We start from the raw sequence: 24,404 nt of genomic DNA, 5'->3' as shown, positions 1-24,404 counted from the left end.
CAAACCCAGCGCGGAACGCAGATTCACCAAAAAAATCCTCCCGCAATGCATTTGTGATGGTCAGTTCTGGAATCACCACATACAGCAACAGAAGTTTGTTCTTTCAGCAAAAAGATGAAGCAGATAAGTAAATGAATACTGAAAACTGACTTAAACAGAAAAGGAGGACAATAATGCAGTTCATTTATACCCCCCCAAAAAAGTAAAATAGGTGTTTTGCCAATGGAATTTGGTTCTTGGTTATTTAATGAATGTGGATGAACAGAGAAGATTAGAGCTAACAGATTACAGACTTCAGGGGACCCTGTGGTTTTTAGAGGCACACCTGTTCAGGTGACTTCCTCTAATGTCTGCAGGTTTATGGCAGAGTTTTCATGTTTGTTGTTTTTTTTGGTTTTTTTTCTTTTTTAGTTTCACTTTGCATCCATTCAGTCCATCATGTCATCTCTGGTTCTGATGAACGTTCAGAAGACATTTAGACCTAACATCCGGGTACACAGGCAGATAGAGAGACAGAGAGAGAGTGTGAGTGTGTGAATGCTGCATGGCTCATTAGACTGGTGTGTGTGTGAAATGGCATGTCATATTGGTTAAATACTCAAACAGCGGTCACGCTTCATCTTGTGTTTGATTAATATCATGGTGTGTGTGTGTGTGTGTGAGCATCGAGCCCTGTAAGTGCGAAGATGATTTTCAGTGTTTTGGTTCTGCTCTGCTGCATTTTAGATTCAACATCAGACAGAATTTAAGGCTGCAATTCGAGCTAGTTTCAGTCATGTTGGATTTAAAACGTTTGACTTGAAACCATGTTTATACACATTATACCAATGGCAGCACAAAGCACACGACGTAACCGGTATGTTCAGAGTGCTGTCCAGACTCTTCTGTCACAACGTCTGCTTCTTGTTTATTTTTCATATTAGTTAAAACCTGGCAAAAGATCTTCCAGGATGACAACAGGTCAAATATAGCGCTAAGCAGCCATCATAGCCTGTTGGTACCCAAAATAGAGACATGACAGTACTGTTAGATAACTGCTAACACACAGTATACATTATGTACCCTTTGTTTAGAGTCTATGCAAAACAAAATAGTTTTATGCCAACAGTATTAAGCAAAATGAGAACACAGAAGAGAAAACTACTTAGATCAGAATTACAAAATGGATTACCAGATGTTTTTTCTCTCTTGCCTCTCAGGGCTTCCGTAGACTCGAGGTTTCTGGTAGGACCTGAAGGTACAGGTTACAGGTGTTGCGAGTCTGGTCTGTTAGGAAGGAGCACACATTGTTACCAGCAGACTCACTTTGGTTATATCTGTCCACATTTGTCCCATAGACAGATTTGATGTTGTTTCAGCTCCAGACTGTTTGCTGGTCAGCTGTCTGCTGCATTATTTTAGACACATTTCTCCCATCATTCAGCCTGACAGATTTGGAATCTTGGGAAACTTTGGGGTGTCTTCAAAAATTTTAAATAAAGATGTGCCCGTTTGACCGAAGTCTGGACATGAGTTTAAAGCAGGTGAGGCTAGTGTGGAACCAGTTGAAGACATTCTTCAAGTGGATCACTGGCTGATGAATGACCCTCCTTTAGTCAAAGAAAAGAAAAGATCAGCCTCGCAGGTTTTATTGCTGTATTCAGGCAATGAATTTAGTCAGTGTGTGTTGTGTGTGTGCGTGTGTGCGGATATGAACTGACTGCACCCAGGACCGGCTGTCTTGCTCAGTAATTGTTTGCTGAGTGCTCAACACGACTCTTGCTGACCTTTAATTTCAGGCTTTGTGGTGAAAACGTGCAGCTTGTTGGCCGCGGCCTCCCAGTGTTTGTTCTGTGTGTGTGTGTGTGTGTGTGTGTGCGCGTGTGCCTATTTTTTTCTCTCTGGCTGTTGGCGTGTGATTTACACTCCGGGCATGTTCCAACGAGCCGTGTGCCATTGATACTGTTTTTATTACACCTTGTGCCAAGTGCTAACAGCCGGATGTGAGGCGCTGCGACGAGTGGATGGAGCCACAATTAGCATAATTGAAATAATAATAATGCTAACAAGTTTTCTGAGTGGAGGCAGAGCAGAGAGGAGAGGATGGTGGCGGTGATGGAGGCGGCGACTTCGTCATCGTGGCCGTCGGCTTGTCTGGATGGCCGCTGCAGAGCATTGTGCGTAATTGGCATAATGGGGTGGTTTAGTGGTGGAAGTGATGCGTTGATGGCGTTCTGAATGAAACAGGTGCCAAATTTACCAGAGTCAGTTGTCCTTGTGTTTGTTTTATTGTTAAAAACCTAGATTCATATCAGCTCTTTGTCTTCGTCATGTTTTCCTACAGTTTAAAAATAAAAAAAAACCCGAATCAAAGTTAGCGGCCTGTGTTTTCAACAATGCAGAAAGCAGGGCCATAATCATAGTATTTCATCTTAAAGATTGGATAATAACTAACGGGGGAAATTGCTCTGCTAAATGTGGATACACTTTATCAATATCAGAGTTTTCCCTACCATGATATCATTTTTTCACAGTGCCTTAACTGAATGAACATTTACAGTCCATTCACAGGCACGCTGCTTTTGTCCTCTGATCTCTATGTTGGCATTTGACTGGGGGTGGGGCTCAGTTCCTCCTCCATATACCTGGAGTGATGTCAAAGAGGTCCTCTGAGATGGTTACCTGAACATGTAAGTGGCCCTCTTCACATCTACCTTCCCCATGCGTTCGAGCAGGCTGTCCTGTAGGACGAAACTGTAATGATGTGTTCCATCAAATTCAATGATAATATTGTCTTACTTTGTTGTTGAAGTTTTATTCATCATCAAACTTGGAATTGGGTAAGTTAGCTAATGTTACAAGTATGTCGAGGAGGATGCCAGTACCGCTCACATCTACGTGTGTCTGTGTGCAGTTTGCTGCTGAGCAGGGAGTGTGTAGGGGCTTTTCCACTGATTCTTTCTCTGTGAACAACACAAATCCATTGACACCAGGCTGTTTTACGTTAAGTGTCCATTGGTGTACTGTCACCGTAAAATAAGACTTGTGTTTTTGTCACCTGAGAATGAGCTCTTCAAACACTGGCTCTAGAGAGGACCTTTGACACTTTTAGCAGCCACTGAGAGATGAGGGGTTTTCGGTTGGTTGGAATCTGCATCCTCACCACTAGATGACACTAAGTCCCACAGACTAGACCTTTAAGAGACATTTTCAAAGATGGATTTGTAACTGAGTGTTTTCCGTGTGGTACAAGTACTTTAGTAAAGGATGTTTCTGTCAGCTCTGTGCATCAAAATAGCAACATGGATAAAAACAGATGCTTGTGAGTGTTTTTCCTCACAGGAAGTCACTGAAAATATCTGGTAGTGTTGAAGTCTTCCTCGCTGTGATTCCTCTGTTGTGTGTTTTCTGGCTCTGAAGCTGCTTATTCCCAGCAAGCCTCCTTTAAAACAGACTCTAACCCGACCGACACACACCTGAGCTGCTTTCCACCTCTTCCTCCTCCTCCTCTGGGTTTCTCTGCAGACTCTATGCAATTGTCCACCTAGCCAAATGCTGCGAGTCAGAAGAATTAGCTTTCAACAAACAGGCCTACAAATGAGGCATTAAGCATTGGTAATGGGGGTGCAGAAAGGTCACGGTTGTATTAATCTGTCGTCTGGGGAATACACCCATGAGCCGGGAAACACAGAGACCGAGAGAGAGCGGGCAGGTTTCCAAAAACAAACCCTGAGCATGAATAAATATTTATCTATGCCCGGGTGATCATATTGATCATAAAGTGTTTTAGGAAACAAAACGAGCAGGAAAATGAGATTGATGTAAAAATATTCAGCCGCTGCTTTGAGCGCTTCCCCCTTGGACACTTTGAGGTTCTCTGGGCTGAAAACAGAGGTCGCTTCCTGCAGGAGCATTGATTTTATTTCAGGATCAACAAGGATTTTTTATCTGCTTTTCCTTAAATCAGTTGCTGACATTAACTTGGTGTTGTTTTTCTCTTTGCACACACACATATAAAAACTCTTTTATATTTTGCAAATACAATGCTGAACATTCAGAGACAATAATGGCACAGTAAATGAAAAGAACGCGACATCTGACCTCCAGTCAGTGATCATACTGTTAACCATCCACAATAAGAACAAAAATGCATGTATAATCATGTTAAAGGATAAACGGCTCTCTTTCTTTTTAAAGTTGAAATCGGTCACTTTAATAGGAATTCTCTTTTCAAGTATCCCAATCTGATTTGGATTTGTCTTCTGCGTACTTGCGTATACTAACTAAAACTATAAGGTAGTGTACAAAATGCCTGATCGAAGAAATACTTCATTTTATTAATAACATTTTGCACTTTATGTTGTTCTATGTGCTTTGACATCATTTACATGTTTGCAGCATCGCCTGATAATTAGTCAGTGCAGTTATAATCGGGCTTCACAACCACCAGATGTGGACGAAAGCATTCATTTATCATTCAGTCTTCTTAACAAACTAACTCCACATAAATAATTTCAGTTTAACCAATCCCATTTTTATTTGAACAATAAAACAAACTTGACGGATTAATCAGTTAGTGTGTACAGATTCCATTTTATTACCAGGTGGAAATGGGCTGTATTATTATTATGATTATTATTATTATTATTTACATGGTTGCAAATAGTTTGAAAGGGTTAAAAAGTCTCATTGATGACAAAACACAGTGGGACATTGAGTCAGAATGAGAATGTGTGTCTCAGGCTATATTAGTATTTATCCGTTTATTACATGGCCTACAAATGTGAGATAGTTATTTTTCAAAGTTGATTTTTACTTGTAAATTGCAGACAAATTTTGTGCTTCTGTGTTTGTTTTCTGCAAGTATGATCTTTGTCCGAAATGTGTCAAAATAAGCATGAGGAAAATGATCTTTTGTTGCAGAAAAAAAAAAATATTGAAGCACATTTGCACAAATTTCCTGGGCTGAAGTGAGTCATTTTTGTAAACAGTAAAGCTAAACTGCAGGCTTTAAATGTTCCTTTAAGAAAGACAGAATTATATTTTTTCTATGATGTATAAAGACAGAAAATGCCTCCTCCTTCCTCTTCCTCTCTGACTGTAGGAAGTCTCATCTCTCCTGGGTTTTGGCCTCTGTCTCTGCAGTTTTTCTAGCTTTTATGTTAAAGGTCACGCTTACTGAGAGGAGCACACACACACACACACACACACACACACACACACACACACACACACACACACACACACACACACACACACACACACACTCACACACACACACACAATAAATCAGATCAGTGCAGTTACTTCCCTGTTTCAGTCACTATTATCACCTGAGTAGTTTTCCACTCTCTGCTCCTTAGCCATCACTCAGCTTTACACAGACACACTTTCATTAGCTTTATTTTTGTAATCACAGTTTCGAAAGCAGTTTTCAAAATCTGTTGTGACGAGGTTTCAGTTCAGCGTGTTAGAAAGGAACAAGATGTTTCACAGGATGTGCTCTCAGCCTGTCGGTCATCACGAACACATGATTTACAATTCTGCGTGTGCGTGCATGCACGTGCGCACACACATTTTCTTAACTGTTGGATCAACACCAAGACGATGAATGTATGATGCGCTGCTCTCCCTCTCTCGTATTTCCTGTGACTCTTTCACAATAAAAGCAACTGTGTATCTAGCTGATGAGAGCTTGTAATGTGAAGCAGCAGCAGGAAATTTTACAGTAATTTAAAACCAGCTGTAAAAGGCAGCAGTGGCAGCAATTACATTTGCACCAGCACGATACCTCAAGAAGAATTTTGAGGTACTTCTACTGTCTTATTTTGGGTGTGTGTATGAGTAGTTAAAATGAACTCCATGTTAATCAGCTGCAGCACTAACTCTGCTGTCCATACAGCCTGAAGTATTTTTATACTGACAATGTGAAGTATGGTGTAAGCTCAGTTCTGGAGGTCGGCACTATTGGTGCTGATGCCACCTGGTTTTTATTCATGTCTCTCAGTGCAGATACGTGTCGATAAACCAGTAAAGTATTACTTCCTGTCTGTGTTTCAGCGGCGTGGGTTTAGCCCGAGCTCACTTTGAGAAGCAGCCTCCATCCAACCTGAGGAAGTCCAACTTCTTCCACTTTGTGCTGGCGCTGTACGACAGACAGGGCCAGCCGGTTGAGATCGAGAGGACTTCCTACATAGACTTCGTGGAGAAAGACAAGGTGAGAACGAGTTAAAAATGATGAGCCACCTTCATCACCACCAACTCACACATTTCAGTTCACTTTGACTCAGCCACACACACACACACACCATACTGCTGCCACAAACACTCACTGCAACACCAAATGAAAATAGTTCCCCGACAGATGCACTGTTTTCTCTTGAGCAGCTGTTTTATGAAATTTAATTAAAATGAAAAAAATATATTTGTGAGGTGTTTTTAAAGATAAAGGAACCAATGAGCCTGGAGCTGAGAGCCACAGGGAGAAAATCGGACTGTGCTGACAGACACACTAATAGTGATAATGATGACAAATAAGAAAAAGAAAAAGTCAGAGATGTACCATATAAAACACAAAATACTGTGACTAATACTAATAATACTAATGATAACTAATGATAATAATATCCAGACAGGTTTGGAGCATTTGTTGTTTGATCTGCTGCCAGCTGGCACTAAATCCTCCCCTCCACTCCTCCCAGTCACTCGCTCACCTCACCTCTGATTTGACCTCAAGATCCCTCCCCCCACCCCCACCACCCGCCACCCCCCTCCCACACACACACACACACACACACACACTGGGACTGAGCCAACACTCCCAGGCACAGTTGGCACAGAGCGGCCCACTGATGGTGACTGAAAGAAGAGAGAGAGAGAGAACTGCAATAAAAGGGGGATAAAGGTTGAAAAGAGAGAGAGAGAAGAGAAAACAAAAAGGATGAGCGACGGTCAAAAGATACAAGGAAGATATGGTGATGGGGAGGGCAGGGAAGAGAGAGAGAGAGTACAAATATGAATATTTTCAACTTGGTGTTAACATGCCTTTAGGTAGCTGTCAGGACTCTTCCTGTTCACACTGACTGTGAAGTGATCTCTTCTGTCTGTGGAGACTTCAGTCAGCAGTGACACAGGACGTGTGAAGGTTTGAGTGATGGAGAGACGTACAGCGGACAGATGGGAGAGAGAGAGAGAAAGAGAAGGACGTCCACCTCTTCTTCATGCCAAGTGTCTCGCCACTTAGCTGACGCTGTTGTAGAGATCAGAGGTCAAAGGTCACCCGGAGATCATAACGATCCAACTGTCTCAAATGTCTCAAACTGAACTGAAATGTTTTCATTTGCTTGAAGTAATAGTAAGACTTTAATATGGAAGGAAAAAAACAGTAGATTAAATTCAAAGATGCTCAAGTTAAATCCAAATGATGAGACATTAAGTCAAATTTGTGAATTCAAAACTGTTAGAAAGTCGAAAGACTTTACTCTTAAAAAGACAGGATGAATTTTTAAGTAAAAAAATTTGGATTTTATTTTCTGTCATCATCAATTGTACTTGATGACAGAATCCAGATCCAGATCCAATTGTACAGTTCACAGTTTTGTCAAGATCTTGAACATTTTGACTTCATAAATATGATTTGAAAAGTATTTCAACTTTTTAGTACAATGAAGAAAAAGTCACATTTGTAGCATCTCATGCTCATCACTTTTTCTCCATCTTTTCATCTGTCCATCTCATTCTGGTACTCCCATCCATTAAACTACTCAAATTACAGACAGAAAACACTTAATATTATATTCCCTCAGTATTTACAGTACTGTGACATGCATGTACATGTGTTGGACTTTGACAGGTGCGGATCTGAAGCTGTGTGCAGGCTGCTGCTGGATGACTGTAAATATTTTATCTCACCTTCATGGCAGCAGCTTGGGGTGTAAAGTGTCATCTGTGTGTTTGTGTGACAGGAGTACAACGGCGAGAAGACCAACAACGGGATCCACTACAGGCTACAGCTCCTCTACAGCAATGGTGAGCCCGGTCTGGAGAAAACATCACCATATAATATCTGAAAGTGGGGGAAACTACAAACCACACGCAGATGATTTAGCTGTTCTCAAATCAGTGCAGTTAAAAACACAGAGGTTGAAATTATCTAGACATGTGGAGAATAGCTATCGTGTTAGGATCAGGAAACTGTTTTAAAAATAATTTCTGTTCAGAATTGGGTTTACTGCCAAGTAGTGTCTCACCTGCTTTGGACTTTTGGTGTATAAAGGAGATATAAAAAGCAAGTAGTGCACGTCTAGAAGCACAAATAGAAAACCAACAGAGGCATCAGATTAGAAACATCTGAGTCAGTTCTTAAGAAAATCGTTTTTTAGTTTGGACTTAGTTTTTTTAGACTGTTAACATATTTTTTCCCCTACAAAACCTGCTCTCAGGGAACCAAATCACGATTAACCTTTTTATGGTTTTGCTCAGACAGCTTCAAACACTTGATTAATGATCAGAAAATAATGACTGCAACTTGGTTCCAGTATTCACCACTACGATCTGCTATGCCACATTTCCTGGATTAAAACTCTAACCCCTGGCAACTATTGTGTTTCCTGTAAAATGTTTCCAAAACAGTGGAACATAAAAGTTGTATAAATTTCCTCTTTAGGGTCTGCTTACAGCAGCTGAAACACTCCCACACACACACACACACACACACACACACACATTTTTACACCCATTTAAACTTAAATTTATCCTTTTTCATATGGCAGGACCGGAGATCAGGTGAGTCTTTGTGCAGTATTGATTGATGAAGATGAGGTAATGACTGCTCTCTCCCGCTGGGGGAAACTGCCTGTGTTGGTTTGCAGTTGAACTTTTCATGCATGAATTAGAGATTAGGATTTGTAGAGAAGGAAGTTTTATTAAAGGTCACCTCAGTGGATTTACAGTAAAGGTGAAGTTAACTGTGAGGCTGGAAAAACTTTTTCATTATCAGCAAACACACAGACAGAGCAGCTTTACAGACATCTGGAATATCTGACAACAAACCAAACCTGAACTCTGTTTTGTCCATTGTGGTGATGGTGAAGGGGAGAGTGGGGGGATCTTTTGCTGATTCAAAACTCACAGCTTGGCTTTGTGCTGGCACGGGTCCAGACCTGCAGGAAGAGGACAGCCGTAATGCTCTCAGACCCCTGCAGAAACACCAGACAAAGTGGGACATAAAAGAGCGTTTTCTTTCAAACAGGGATAAATCACTCTAATATGAGCCAGCATCGTTGGATTAGCATCGTACGGAGGTAATTGACCTCATCTGAAACCAGGACGGATAGCCGCCATTTAGGCTGCAGACTTCTCAGCACTCAGCCGCATAGTGAGGAGTGAATCATGTCAATTAGAAAGCAGAGGAAGCTGTGAGGAAACGGCCCGAAGAACAAGAAGAAAAAAAACCCCAAACACACAGCATCGAATACAATTAGAGCTACTCCGCCGCTAACAGGTGTTCCCTGCAATTTCCTCCACCCCATGTCGTGTTTGTGTCACATTTATGCTTGGATGCATAGCTAATAAAAGACAAGCAGTCCTGATTGATATTTAATTTGTTGGAGAATGAGGATTCCTTGTTATCCTTGAGGAAAAAGGCGACGGGGGGAGGCGGGGAGAGCTCGGCAGTTAAAGGCGGTCTAGCCTATAAATAATGAACAGCTCTGGAGCCATGCAAATGTTTGTTTTTGCTGAGGGGGGTTAGCATAGCCAGGACGAGATGACAAGACCTACAGAAAACATAAATATACTACCGGGACATAAATAATAAGAGAATTCATTTACAGAACATTATTAAGATTCACTTCTTTTGTTGGGGAATTTTTCTTTCATTTTTTTTGAATACTGAGCTCAAATTAGCATATCAGGCATGTATGTATGTTGGTGGTATAAATTTGTCATCAGGCAGTCGATTGTGTTCAAACTCAGAGATTCTTCTGAGTGTGTCTTCAGCTGCTGATGTGTGTGTTTGTCTTTTTCAGGCATCAGGACAGAACAGGATCTTTATGTCCGTCTGATAGACTCCATGACCAAACAGGTGAGATGATGTGAGCACCCAGAAGCTGAAAAAGCCAGGATAAATATCCGACACCTGACTTGAATGAACCTGACAAATCAGGTTTAAGTGCTTCCTCGAAGGTGACTTGAAGCTCACACAGTGAGACTAATTCACAACAGGTTCAAGTTGTCAAATCGGAGCAGAGTTTACTATTAGAAACACATGAAGAATTCAGACATATAGCGGCCAAAAAAGAGTAAGCAGAGAGGAAAACTGGTAAGAAATTGAATTAAATGTGTAGGTAGCAACTAAATCAAAATGTATTGACCCATTCAAGCTGCCCGGGTATCTTAGCTTGTACAGCGTGCATCCCATGTACTGGGCAGTGGTGTGAGTTCCACTCCAACCCTTCCCTCTCCTCATTTCCTGTCTCATTCTTTAGTTATTCCACTGGAAATAGTACATTCAAATGGTAAGGAACAGACATACAGGTTATTTCAATAACCTACAGGTCTTCAGAATGGTAAATATACCCATAGGTGAAAAGCGTAAGGATTTACATACCACATTTCTTTTGCAATTTTGCTGGTAACTATTTGTGCAACTGTTTTCATTAATTTTAGGTTGTGTAAGCCTAAACACCACTATTGCCATAGTAACTGAGCTTGAGTTTGTGGAGCTGAGTCAGCTGGAAAATGAGTCAGACTAGCTGAAATAAGCCTGGTTTATTTGGTAAGCTGTTTTTATGAAACATCACATGGAAACCCACAGTTTAGGTTGTGATGTGAATGTTTCACATCACACAAACCAACATACACACAGTTTTCTAGAAATCTGCCCCATGTTAGCTTAGCTTAGCATAAAGACTTGGTGCAGGTGGAAACTGCCAGCCTGATTGTTTCAGCACGTATAGCTTGGTCACTAAAACCAGTCACCCACTGTGACCAAAACCCATAATTCCTATTGTGAAACAGAACTCAAATAAAACAATCATTCCTGTTTGTAACCTTCGGATGCTTCCTCACGCACTGTTCTCCTTCCTCAAACTTTATCTAACCATTAAAAATTCCGCTTTGCTACAAGAATCTCCTCAAACCCTTCATTTCTCACTCCTCATCCTCTTTTACATTCTTCTTACTTTCCTAAACTCAAGCAGCACTGATGTGTTTTCCTTTCCAGCAGTGCAGCTTCGTCTTTAGCTGACTCCAGATCCTCCTGTTCCTCCCACTTTTCCGGTTTTCACTCACTCAGAACCCCCATGTGGGATCTGAAGCTGTGAATGGTTCCTCCGCCAAGAAAAACCCCCAAATATTTCCAAATTCCAGTCAATCCTGCCAGCCGACCTCTTGGCTTTACTCCTGAAGTTCACTCAACTCCAGATCTTCCTGTTCCTCTTACCTAAAGATTTACTTTAAAAATATTAATCTGAGAACAATAATCTAGAACCTCTTGGAGGTATTTTCTTCTGTTGGATGCTTTTCATCGGGTTTATCACATTAAAACAAAGCATTTAAACTCCAAATGCATACTCCAAATGAAAAGCTTCAACTGGATTTATAATTATACAAACAGAAAAAAAAAATTACTGCTTTACTTATTTTTACTGCGTATACATTTAATGAGTTAAAGTGAACAGCTCCCTGTAGTGTCACAGCTGTTCGTAGTTTTTATAGCTTAGGTTGAATTTGACTTTTTCTTTTTTTTCTTGTTATGGACTGATGCGTTTAGGCTATTGAGTGTTGCCTTCAAGTTCCTGTAAAATTTGGTTCACACAGAAAAGGGCTGAAATGTTAAGATTGACAGCTGAGCTCCTGATCGGTTTGGACGGATGTATGGGTGGGAACTCGATACTGCTGCTCCACGTCTCGATCATTACTGCAGACTATGGCTCCAAATGATGTCACCAGAAAATGATGGCAGCGCTTGTATGTGGAATATTTTGGCTTCACTTTTGTACAGTGGGAGGAAGTGCAGATGCATTAGCCATCTTTATATGTATCAATGATAATGCACAGTCCCAAACAGAACTGAAGTTTATCTAATTAGCAAAACCAGCTGACGCACAGTAAATCTGAGGCTTTTGTGGGCCCTGGTGGTCTGGGGTTTCTTGTCTTTGGAAGAGGCCAAAATAAAATTAATTTACTTGCTGACATCAACTAATTCAGTGATTCTTAAGATTAAATAAAATCTAAAAAACATGAAATCATTTCAAACACCTGTTTTACCTTCCACCAGTCCTCCCAGCTATACCACCTACTTATTTATCCCCCGAGTAATTTCACCCCCCCCACTCCCTGCTGGTTCGGCCCTGTCGGCATGTTACCGATCGATGTACCAAGCGGCTCCTCGACAAAGCGTCATCCATGGAAACCGATCAATACGCCCTAATGTGGCGCAGAAACGGCACACTGGAGACAATAATCCTGATACCCCTCCCACACACACACGTCTCACCTCCCACTATGTGACACCCTGGTCGACAGTCTGACCTGACAGACAGGTCGGCTGGAGTCCCCTCAGATCGATAAAACCCCGTCAAGGGCCTGTTAGGGGCCCCGCGTCCGTGGGATTGTCAGAGTGGAGAGGAGCTCAATTAATGCAGATTGAACTGTGGAGCAACCAAGCCACCACCACAACTTTTCTACAGTGAGTTATATCACACAGAGAGGTTGAAGGCCTCAGTGTGACTCCGACTGCCACATCTCTGTGGGACATTTCTTTGTATTTTAACAAGCAAATGAAAAATAAATAACCAAAAGTACTGAAAGAGACTAAGCTGAGACTCACCGAGGGCATCAACATTAGATCAACATTATACTTTTAAGTCAGACCTGAACCCTCAAACAATTAAAGAAATGAAGACCAAAGTCCTCACTGTCCACAATGCAATTGTTAGGAAAAATGTTCACTTTGTAGAAGTGCTGTTGTTTTTCAGAAATATATTGTGCTTTTTAATTTCTAAAAACATCCTGACGTTCCAGAAATGTTGTCTGTTTCATCTTTCTTAAACACCCTCAACTTCCAAATTCTTTTTCTCCAACTTTCCAAAGCATCTTTGCATTCTCAGAAATGTCCACATTTCCCAAAATACTTTCTCAAAATGTCTTCACAAAAACTTGAGCTAGTCCTCAAGGAGATGGACTAAAAGAGCACAGGCTTGCAGTAGAATGTGGACATTAACCCACAACCGAGCATGAAAGTGAATTCATGGCCAAAATCTACACACAATATATGGTGTGTGTGTGTGTGTGTGTGTGTGTGTGATGCAATCCACATCCCTCCTGGTCAAACTGAAACATTTTAATCCAGAGGAACAGAGCCAGGATCAGGATCAATAATGCAGAAGTGGTCGTTATCCTAAAAGTATTGTCCCCCAGGGGTGTGTGCATGTGTGTGTTTTTGTGTGTGTGTGTGTCCAGGCAGGCGGGGGTCTGTTTGACTGTAACGGTGGATGAGGTAGTGGTAGGTCATCGTAGGAAAGAGGGGGAGGAGGCAGGAGGATACACACACACACACACACACACACACACACACACACACACACTCTTACTGGAGTTCATTTACAACCACCAGGGTATTACAAAAAGCACCACACACACACACACACACACACACACACACAGCGGTCATCCGTCATCTGGACGCTGACATGACAGCTCAGTGGGGGGGTGGGGGGGGGGTGATCAGGAGGAGGGTTTCATCCTGGGGTGCTGCCAGCCATCTGGCAGGGAATTCTGGGAAGGCTGGAGGAGGAGATGGTGGAGTGTCAGCACATGCAGGAAGTAGTCGGAGGCCATGTTTGAGTTGTTGGTGCTGTGGTGTGTTGGGGGCGACAAAAGGAGTAGCTGCACATCAACAGATCAACAGAGCAGCTGAGATGTGAATACAACTGCTTCCTAGAGACAGTGAACTTGTTCCCGTTGCTGTTAACTGGTTAAATTATGCCCTGATATAGTAAAGGGTCTAAATGTGCACTAAAAAGGCCTATCTGAACGCTGAGCTGATTTACATAAAGTAAACTGGTTTAAATGTGTGGCCAGCTAGATTGTCTTGAGAATAAACTGGTTTAAATGTTTAGTAAAGGTACTGGTTTCTCTGTAAACTGAGAAGGAAGTTTAGGCCAACCAACAGTAATTTCTCTAACCTCAGCAGAGTGTAATCTTCACCTGTCCAGTATTTCATGTAAGAAGACCAATTCAAAAAGTGTCTTACCTGTGTCTTTGTCCCTTTCTGTCTCATCAGCCCATCCTGTATGAAGGTCAGGACAAGAACCCGGAGATGTGTCGTGTCCTCCTCACCCACGAGATCATGTGCAGGTAAGACACTAATGACAGAGCTGAACCCCGATCGCGGTCTCACAGGGGCTGCCTCATTCACTGACACTGTGGCAGGACTAATGACTGTTGACAGACCTGCAACTTCTTAATTGTTGTTCTCAGGTGAACTGAAGCTTCACTGAACTTATACATAGGATTTAAACACTGCAGTGTGTGATTATGTGTGACTGTGTGTTAATCAAACACAGTGAAGAAATTGTTTCAGCTCTAAAATACAGCACGTACACACACTGGTGCTTAGTATTAGAAATTCTGATTTATTTATTTTACTTTTCTTTCTCTGTGAAACACTGTGAGCTGTGTTTGTGTTTGAAAGATGGTGTGTGTTTGTGAGTGTGTGCACATATTCCTGTACCTGTGGGGACAGAAATCTGTTTACATAGTCACATTGTGACTGTACTTATGGGGACAAAATGCAAGTCCCCACAATGTAAATCATTAAATATTAGGTTGAGGTTTGAGTTAGGATTAGGCTAGTAATGTTTATTGTTATGGTTAGGTGGTGGTTAAGCCTCCAGGAAACGAATGTCCCCAAAAGTGATGGAAATACGACTGTCTCTGTGTGTGTGTGTGTGTGTGTGTATGCATGTGTGTGTGTAAGAGAAAAAAGAGCAGCTGTTGGTTTGTCGATCGTCACACCAATCAACACGTCTCTTGCCCTGCATGTCTCTTCTGTCATCTGTGAGTTAATGGTTTTACTGGTTCAGACTGAGGAGTGAAGAAGAAGAGTGAGGAGGAGTGAGAGGGGATAAAAATAGGACACACACACACACACACACACACGAACACACACACAGCTGAAGAGTGTCTTTGTATGTTTGAGCCATTTTTTTCTCTGCATATACACACCACCAGTACAGTTATCTGCAGCGGTGGAAATTAAATAAGTACTTTTATGTAAGTACAGTTCTGAGGTTTCTTTCCTGGTTTTTTAATAATGATTCAGTATCTCAACAAAAACCAAAGCATAGAAAAAAAGTTCTTCAAACTATTACCTCCAGCAGCAAGCTTCAGTATTGATATCTAATGATGTCAAATATAATATTTATCAGTCACAAGTACTTTTACTTCAAATACTTCAACTAATATTTTGCTGCTAATACTTCTGTACTTTAAGTAGGTATTTTTCATGAAGCACATTTCTGTACTTCCATGTCTGGTTATCTGGTTTACTTGTGGAGTCAGCTGGTGTGTTGCAAATGTAAAATGTGTCCAAATGCACAGTAAAGCCGTTTGTAACCGCAGTAGACTGGTGTACATGTGGTTTGGTTTGGTGTACACTGATTTAAAGTGAACTGGTACTTCTTGTCTTTTAATAACATTTCCATGGAAGATGTAGCTTGACCTCTCGTCGTTGAACATCTTCTCTGGGTGTTATCTCCTCCTCCTCCTCCTCCTCTTCAACATGACTTCAGTATCTCTAAACTTCTCCTCCTCCTCTGACTTTTATCGGGGCATAAGGCTCATTTCCCCCCTGCGAGATTCCTTTCGATACAAGATTCATTTCCATAATGATGGCTGGCTGTCGGCGTCTCTGAGCTTCAGTCATTATGTGATTGAGTGCGATTATTAACCAGCTTTCCCCCTGATGGATGCTGTGTTTCCATTTACTAATGAGTGAGGGATCAGAGAGCGGTTCACTCTTTCTGTTGCTCTCTCTCGTTCTCTGTCTCAATACTGTAAGGTCCCAGATGAACTTGTCTTTATGGGCGTCCCTGTTGGTTTGTCTACCTGGATGACACCAGGCTGCACCTTGTGGGCATACAGGAGGAGGAACACACTGTTCCCTTCCCGTGAGATTAATAGAACAAAAACTAACTGAGTCCATCTCCTGTTTCCATTCTGAAGAGGGAAAACGTTGTACTTTTCATTGGTTACTGGAAGATTCACAGTTTACAGTCAACAGGAGATAAATATGGCTGCTGCCTAGTAAAAAAACAAAAAAAACCAAAACAAAACACACAAAAAAAACAAAAACAACAGCATCAAAATATCAATCATCAGTGATACACTTGTAGGTTGTTCTTATTAAGTTTGAACTGTGCAGTAAACCCCTACATTATTTATAGGATGACAGGATTTTTATTTTTATGTGTTTGTGTTTTAAATATTTATAATTTCACATTTTTGTACTTCATCCACCCAGATAATAAGTTAATTACTAGTGTTGTACAGGAACACAGCAGGACATTTCACAGCATATTTTGTTAAGATGTGGTTTTGATTTTCACGTCAGTGCTATGGTTACTGTTCCGTCCACTGTTGCCATGTAGTGTAAACAGTCTGAAATAGACGGTTTGTTCATAGTAATTTAAATTGATGCACAAACCATTAATGTTGCCAAACTTAGTATACTTAGTATACTTATACTTAGTACTTTATTTCAGTAGCCCCAGCTTCAGTTTGTACAGCTCCTGGTTAAGGTTACAAAAAGCTGGTGATCTCAGTTGAAGACAACAGAGAGATGAAAACATGTGTTGATTTAATTAACACATCAAAGAAACTACAATCTTTCACTACATCAAACCAAAGTCTTTCTGCTGGTGCTTAAACTGCTTAAGTCCTGCTCATTGTACATCTGCCTCATCCACCATCCACCCTGACCTCTGACCTGTGTGTGTACCACTTCACTGACATCATCACATTCATCTCCAGAGTCAAATATAAACACTTAAATAACATGTTCTTCAGTCATAAATTCTTGAGAAACAGAAAGACAGAAGAAATGGTTTTAAGACTCCATGACAGACTACATGTGTCAGTATGTGTGTGTGTGTGTGTGTGTCAGCTAGGACCTCTTCGTCGTATCATTGCCGCACATTAACCATTCTTAAATGGGACTCTGCTGCCTTCCAAAACTACCAGCAGCTAGGCTGGCACGGCACTGCCAAAAGGCTCCCGGAGGGTCCCAAGCTTTGGGCCGCTTGACTTGTTGCCACTTCCCTCCCTCACTGGTTGCCAGGCTGCGGGCAATGCTGAAAAAAACCTGCTGCCCCACTTGGCCAGAGGAAGGTGGCTTGAACACCAGGCAGCAATGGCTGCCGGCTGGCTTGAGTGAATCACAAGGCATGGCTGCTGCCGCAGAGGCGTTCCAGGCCTTCGGGTAATTACAACACTTGCCCTTTGAAAGTGAGCGCTGCGCTGCCGGCCCGTCCTGCTCGTTGTTATCTGGACGCTGTGATCCGAGCCCCGGCCTCTGCACAATCCTCAGGGAGCCTTTGACGGGCTCTTGCAGTGTGTGTGTGTGTGTGTGTGTGTGTGTGTGTGTGAGTGATAGTGGAGTGCCGACATGCCCAGACAAACCTTCCCTTTGTGCCTTAAGTAGATTCCACTTGTGGTGACGTCTGAAGTGGCTGCTGAGCCACGAGGAGTAGCCAGCGGTAATGATGCTTGTGTGGCCCAACCGGGGCTCATCTGCCAAACTGGCTCCTGTGGCTGAATTTTTGGGGCCTGTGTGTGTGTGTGTGTGTGTGTGTGTGTGTGGTGGCTGTACAACGACCTGCGGAGCAATGATGGGGGACGAAATCTCTCCACTAAATTGAGTGACAGTGGCAACCACAACAACAACACGCACTATTTGTTTTATTTTTGTCAGTTTTTAGCCTCACACACACACACACACACGCACACACACTTCACACTCCCTCTCAGGTTTGTGAGTGTTGTTCGTCTCAGTCATTAGCAGGCCGTGGTGTTAGCCTGTTTGCGGCCCGGGGGGAAACGTCATTAAGCTGGTATTGTGGACGCTCAGCCAAGGTTTGTTTTCGTCTTTGGAAAGGGGCCCCAGGTCCCTGGAGGGGCCCCAGCAGTGCTCCTGGGGTCCAGTTTGTTTATAACACTTCTTTGGCAGTTTGGAGGAGGTTGTCACCACAGCAGCACCAGTGGGTTTCCAATGCTAATTGGTCTCCTGGAACTTTCACTAATGGTTCCAAGTAGCTGGGGGAATAAATTATTGTGGCGCATTCTATGGCAACAGTCACACATACACATCCATACAGAGACAGAGAGACAGCAGGGACACAAACACAGCGCTTAGTTTATGATTTTTCTGTACTTAGAGATCAAACAGTATGATAAATGATTCATAAAGCAACTCATTTGGCATTCGCAGCCTCGATTTGACGCTTGTTTGTCAAATGGCAATTTGATTCAGGACAGCATGGGGCGAATGCAGGAGCATAATTGGACGTCACGGGTCATATGTAATATGATTAATTTTTAAGAATTACCGGAAGATATGTTAATGACCCTCACAGCGATAAGAAAGAGAGGAAATAAAGGATGTGAATTCATTGTGGAGAGCAGCTTGTCAGAAGATTACAAGCAGAAAATTAGATCTTATGTCATGAAGGTGTTCTTGTCATTAATGACAGGTGGATCACTTTTGATCTGAGCTGAATATGACACAAATCCTTCTCTCAATTCAGAGTACAAAAACTTCAGTTCAGTTCAATTAAATTTCTTTATATAATGCCAAATCACAACAAAAGTTGTCTCATGACTGGCTCTTTTTGGAACAGAGAGACGTGGCAGAGATTCGTAGCAACAACAATAATAACAGTATCGGAACGATAGAAAACAATGTTATTATTATTGTTAGTAGTAGTAGCAGTAATAATAATGCAGAAATATGAGAGATGGTAATAACAACAGTAGGTGTTGAGCAGGACCACAGCAGGAGGCGCAAACACGATCCATGGGAACCTGCGAGACAGGACAGCACAAAGACTCCGGGAAGAAGTCAAGTTAGTGACATACATTAATGGGACATGAATATGTGTGGGAGGAGAGAGAAGCTCAGGGCATCATGGGAAATCCCCCAGCAGGCTAAGCCTATAGCAGCATAACTAGGGGCCAGCCTAGGCCAGCCCTAACTATAAGCTTTATCAAAGAGGAAAGTTTTAAGTCTACTCTTAAATATAGAGAGGGTGTCCGCCTCCCGGACTGGAAGATGATTCCATAGGAAAGTAGCTTGGTAACTAAAGGTTCCAGTCATCGTTCTACTTTTGGTGACTAAACCACACAGTAACCCTGTATCCTGGGAGCGTAGAGTTCGACTTGGATAATAAGGTACTATGACCTCTGTGAGATGGGATGGAACCTAAACATTTAAGGTCTTGTATGTGAGGAGGAGAATTTTCAACTCTGTTCTGAATTTTACAGGCAACCAGTGTGGAGTAGCCAATACAAGAGAAATATGATCTCTAATATGAGTTTTTGTCAGTACAAGTGCAGCAGCATTTTGGATTAGTTGGAAAGTCTTTAGATATTTATTGGGGCAGCCTGATAACAGGGAGTTGCAGTAGTCCAGCCTGGAGGTAATAAATGCGTGGACCAGTTTTTCTGCAACTTTCTGAGACAGAATGTGCCTAATTTATGCAACATTATGAAGGTGAAAGAAGGCAGTCCTTGCCATTTGAGCTATGTGTGAAGTTAAGGACATATCCTGATCAAAAATAACAGATTTCTTACGGTGGGGCTGGATGCCAAGGTAATACAATCCAAGGTAGCTATATCACTAGATAATTTATTTCTAAGATGTTTAGGACCCAGCACAGTAACTTCAGTTTTGCCTGAGTTTAGAAGTGGTAACATGCCAGTCATCCATGTTTTTATTGCTTTATAGGCATGGGGACGTAACTAACTTTTGCGTGCATGGAAAATTCATCATTAACATGAACGAACTGAGCTCAATCTGATAAATAAGACTCACACCAGCTTAGCGCACCATGTTCCAATCTGTAAAATATAATGGTCAACACTATCAAATGCTGTGCTAAGGTTCAACACCACGAGTACGGACAGGAAACCCTTGTCTGATGCAAGTAGAAAGTCATTTGTGACTTTGACCAGCACTGTCTCTGTGCTGTGATGAGTTCTAAAACCAGACTGGAAATCCTCAAATAAACTATTACTATGTAGGAAGTATAATTCTCCAAAACCTCTGCAACAAGAGCAGGCTTTTGAAGGAGAGGTTTGAATACAGCTACTTTAAAGGACTGTGGTGCATAGCCTGTTACTAAAGTCAGATTTATTATGTCTAACAGGGAAGTGCTAAGTAGGGATAAAACTTCTTTGTGCCGCATAGTTGGCATGGGGTCTAAGAGGCATGTTGTTTGTTTAGATGAAGAGGTCAGTGGGAGTAATTATCTGGTCCTACAGCTGTTTCTAAGGCTTCTGTGTTTGAAGGTAGGCCAGTACCAGGTGAGGTCAGGAAGAGATGAATTTTGTCTCTAATGAGTAAAATTTTATCATTAAAAAAGGTCATAAAATCATTACTGCTGAGAGTTACAGCGATACAAGTCTCGATAGCGCTATGAGTCTGTCAGCCTGGCTACAGTGCTGAAGAGAGTCCTGGGGTTGTTCTTATTTTCTTCAATTATTACTGAGTAATAGACTGCTCTATGATTTGAGACTGTTGTGCCAGACTAGCAAGAGTCCTCTCATTTGGTGAAACACCATTTCCTTTCGAGTTTTTGTGCATCTTGCTTTATTGGCAGATCTCAGAGTTGTACCAAGGTGCTAATCTCTTTTGCTTTATCATTTTCCTTTTTATGATACTGAATTAAATGCCGATGGTATCGCTTCCTTAAATTTTGCCACAGCACTATCGTATGTAGTGTAAGATTTTTTTCCTAGTGTGATCAGGTAATAAAAACTCAAAAATTACTAAACAATGGTCACATAAAAGAGTATTTTGTGGCAAGACTATTAATTTTTCAATTTCAATGCCATATGTCAGAACAAGGTTGAGAGTATGATTATTATTATTACTGGGTTTATGTACACCCTGACAGAGGTTGATCAAATCTAATAAAGAGATAAGTGCTGTACAAAGGCAATTAAAATCACTGACAATAGTTACTTACTGTGACTGGCAATGAATAAGGCTTTCAAATGAATTATAATTGAATTTGGGCTTTGGAGTGATTGCTCGGCTTAAGTCAAAAATGGCTGCCACTCCGCCTCCTCCAGTGTCTTGAGGAATGTGATCATTAGTATGACTGAGGGGAGTGGATTCATTTAGACTAACATATTCTTTGGGATAGAATCAAGTTTCAGTTAGACAAAATAAATTATATCATAATCTGATATTAAGTGACTTACTGAAAGAGATTTAGACGACTTAGACCTTATGTTTAAGAGTCCACAATTAATTCTCCTCTTTGTTTGAATTGTGGCGCTGTTGGTGTTAATTTTAATTATGTTTTTGCATAAAATTCCTCTTTTTGTATTTGATATAATTAATTTAGGTGGTCGGGGCACAGACACAGTTTCTATGTTTTCTTGGGTGAGTAACTGTTCTACTGCTAGCACAGAAAGGCATGCAGAATTGTGACTCTGCTTCCTGGTCTCAACTCTGGGTTGTCATGGTTTGAGTTTGTCAAGAAACTCAGTCAGATTCCAAGATATAAGAGCTGTTCCATCCAAAGTGGGATGAATGCCGTCTCTCCTAACCAGACCAGGCTTTCCCCAGAAAGTCTGTCAGTTGTCTACAAAGCCACATTGTTTGTTGGACACCACCTCGAGCCAGTGGTTGACTGATGACACGTGGCTAAACATGTCATCACTGGTCAGATTGGGTATTGCTTCACAGGAAACCAGTCGAGTCCGACATAGTTTTAGCAAATGCACACACGGGTGTCATTACCACCAACATGTATTACAATTTTACTGTGTTTATGCTTATCCTTACCCAGCAGTTTTAAATAGGATTCCACGATAATGATTCCATTATACTAATGGATTATTAAAAAACAAAAAGCTTTACAGCCTGTCACATAACATGCTGCATGATATCATATAAAGAAATGTGATCAGCTAAATCTTATGATGATAAAGAAATAAATTCATACATGAACTTAAATCTAAACATACTTTCTCTATTTATTATTATTCTGTATTAATTTAAGATCCTAGCTGTCAAAATTTAGTCTATTAAATTAGCACCTTGATTCATTTATTTTTACTTTTGTTGTATTCAGTAACTAAAAGGACTAAACTGAAAGTATTTCCCTCTGAAAGTAGCAAAAATAGTACTTCTCGCCTGAGTAAATTCCTACTGTGAACCACGTGGTATGTTCACTGCCAGCAGCACATTTGAAAACTGTTTCCTGCAGTTTTTCCTGTAAACATGAGTCTTTCTGAAGGATAATAATGTGCTGTATTCAGCCTGCTGCTGTTAAACATGCCACACTGACCCACCACACCAAGAGCCTCATTTGGCTCCACCCATCCCGTGCAGGGCTGAAACTGAAACCCAGCGGACCCCTCCCTCCCTCCCTGCGGATGCCTGTACAGACTGTGGACCAGCTCCTGGTCGTGTGCTCAGATAAAACATTCACTGGCCAGTTTGCCCTCTGGCTACCTGGACGGCTGTTTGGCAAGTCGCTGTCCTGTTGGCTGGCTGGTTGTCAGGGGCGATGGCGCTAAGGGCCAGCATGGCGGCGCAGTGTCCACAGTGGTGATGGGCATTGTCCAACTGTTAGTGACCTTGGCTTGGACCCCACCCAGCTGGACAGAAAGAATGTGTGTGTGCATGTGTATGGTGTGGGGGGGGGGGCTCAAAGTAAAAGTCAAAGTTTTGTAGGTCTGTTATTTCCTAATGGTTTACTGAAAGAATAAAATGTCATCAAAAACAGAGATAAAGGTCTGAAATAGTTGTGCCATTTGTTGCTTTGAGTTTATGTCTAACTTCTCTCAGGTCTTTTCAAAAAGATTTAAAAGCCGTCCAATCAGTAAAAGACATGACTTGATATGATTAACGTTTTTTGCATTCAGAGTTTGAATGTGTAAAGCTCAATGTGCTGTTCTCTCTTCCAGTCGGTGTTGTGACAAGAAGAGCTGTGGAAATCGCAATGAGACGCCTTCTGATCCTGTTATCATTGACAGGTAGGAACTCACCTGCTCTCTCAGAAACCTGTCTATCATTCTCTCTCTCTCTCTCTCTCTCTCTCTCTCTCTGTCACACACACACACACACACACACACACACTGTTTCATTCACTTCTCCTGTAGAACTGTATTTGCAATCAGTAATTTGTCAGAGGTGAATTCATCCTCTCTCGGGTTTCAGATCATAAATTCTTTGTTGAATCTTTGTTGAATCACTCTTAGACTCAGTTCTTGTCTTGAGGTGAATCTTGTTGGTTGAGTATGAAGCAGATCAGGATCTTTATTATCCTGCTAACATGGCTGAACTCTGGGGGTTTTACGCTCATTTACATTCACTGCTAACCGTGTTCTAAAGCATCCGTCAGGCAGCTGCTGGTTTCACCTCATTCCTGAACAACTCAAAAAACCTGAAAGTCACTGTTTTTAATCAACTTGTAATGAACTTTTTCTTTATAAATTGTATCTTACTTGAACAGATGGGATGTATCTTGGCCTTTCACAATTTTCATGACACGAGGTCCTAAGAAAAAAATTAAAAAGATTATTGGGGAAAAAAAATACTGAAATACATGCTCAACTCAGTTTTTCTTCTTCTTCCTCCTCTGTTCTATCAGACATGATAGAATGAAAAAAATCACATGGTCTTCATTCTCAGTTGTTGTTTTATTGCAGATGTTCAAATTTCCAATTTTTTCAGAAGAACATAATGACTTCCCTTCAACCATACTTCTATTATAGTATAGTAGATTCTAATTCTAATATTTGTATGTAAAACCTGGATAACTTTCAGTTCTTTTGATGTATTCTTTTTTGTCCCAACTCAGCCAACATCAGTCTGATTTCTTTGTTTGTTCCTGCTTCTGTTTTCCGGCATCTCACTTCTTCCGCACCTCTTACTTCCGACACAATGCACGACTGTGTGAATTGTTTAATCAACACCACACGGAAATAATGTTTAAATGCTGCAGTATGAGTGCAGCCCTCAGATCAGATCTGTATGTCCTCATACTTACATCAAGCATGCTCTTAATGAGACAAAGATACCAGATTGATCATAAGAAGTTATATTAGATTGATCTGAAAATTGGAAATAAAGGGAAAATAGGCTTATTTTAACCCTCTAAGTGCTGAAGTTGCAAAATTGTGAC

General features: G+C 41.4%; 1 protein-coding gene across 3 annotated transcripts in view; it reads left to right on the top strand.

The window, feature by feature from the left end:
• LOC124068207 (transcription factor COE3-like) overlaps nucleotides 1-24,404 on the top strand; it is a 127,160-nt gene that overhangs the window by 8,845 nt on the left and 93,911 nt on the right. For all 3 annotated transcript variants that reach the window (XM_046406226.1, XM_046406227.1, XM_046406224.1), the window contains exons 2-6: nucleotides 6,040-6,196; nucleotides 7,944-8,007; nucleotides 10,008-10,063; nucleotides 14,267-14,340; nucleotides 23,185-23,253. In XM_046406226.1, coding sequence (XP_046262182.1) covers nucleotides 6,040-6,196; nucleotides 7,944-8,007; nucleotides 10,008-10,063; nucleotides 14,267-14,340; nucleotides 23,185-23,253 — 420 coding nt within the window. The remainder of the gene's footprint in view (nucleotides 1-6,039; nucleotides 6,197-7,943; nucleotides 8,008-10,007; nucleotides 10,064-14,266; nucleotides 14,341-23,184; nucleotides 23,254-24,404) is intronic.

The sequence above is a fragment of the Scatophagus argus genome, chromosome 12, assembly GCF_020382885.2.
Source record: "Scatophagus argus isolate fScaArg1 chromosome 12, fScaArg1.pri, whole genome shotgun sequence".
In the NCBI taxonomy this organism is placed as follows: Eukaryota; Metazoa; Chordata; class Actinopteri; family Scatophagidae; genus Scatophagus; species Scatophagus argus.
The sequence above is the reverse complement of the archived record's forward strand: the minus strand, read 5'-3'. Positions and strand labels throughout refer to the sequence as shown.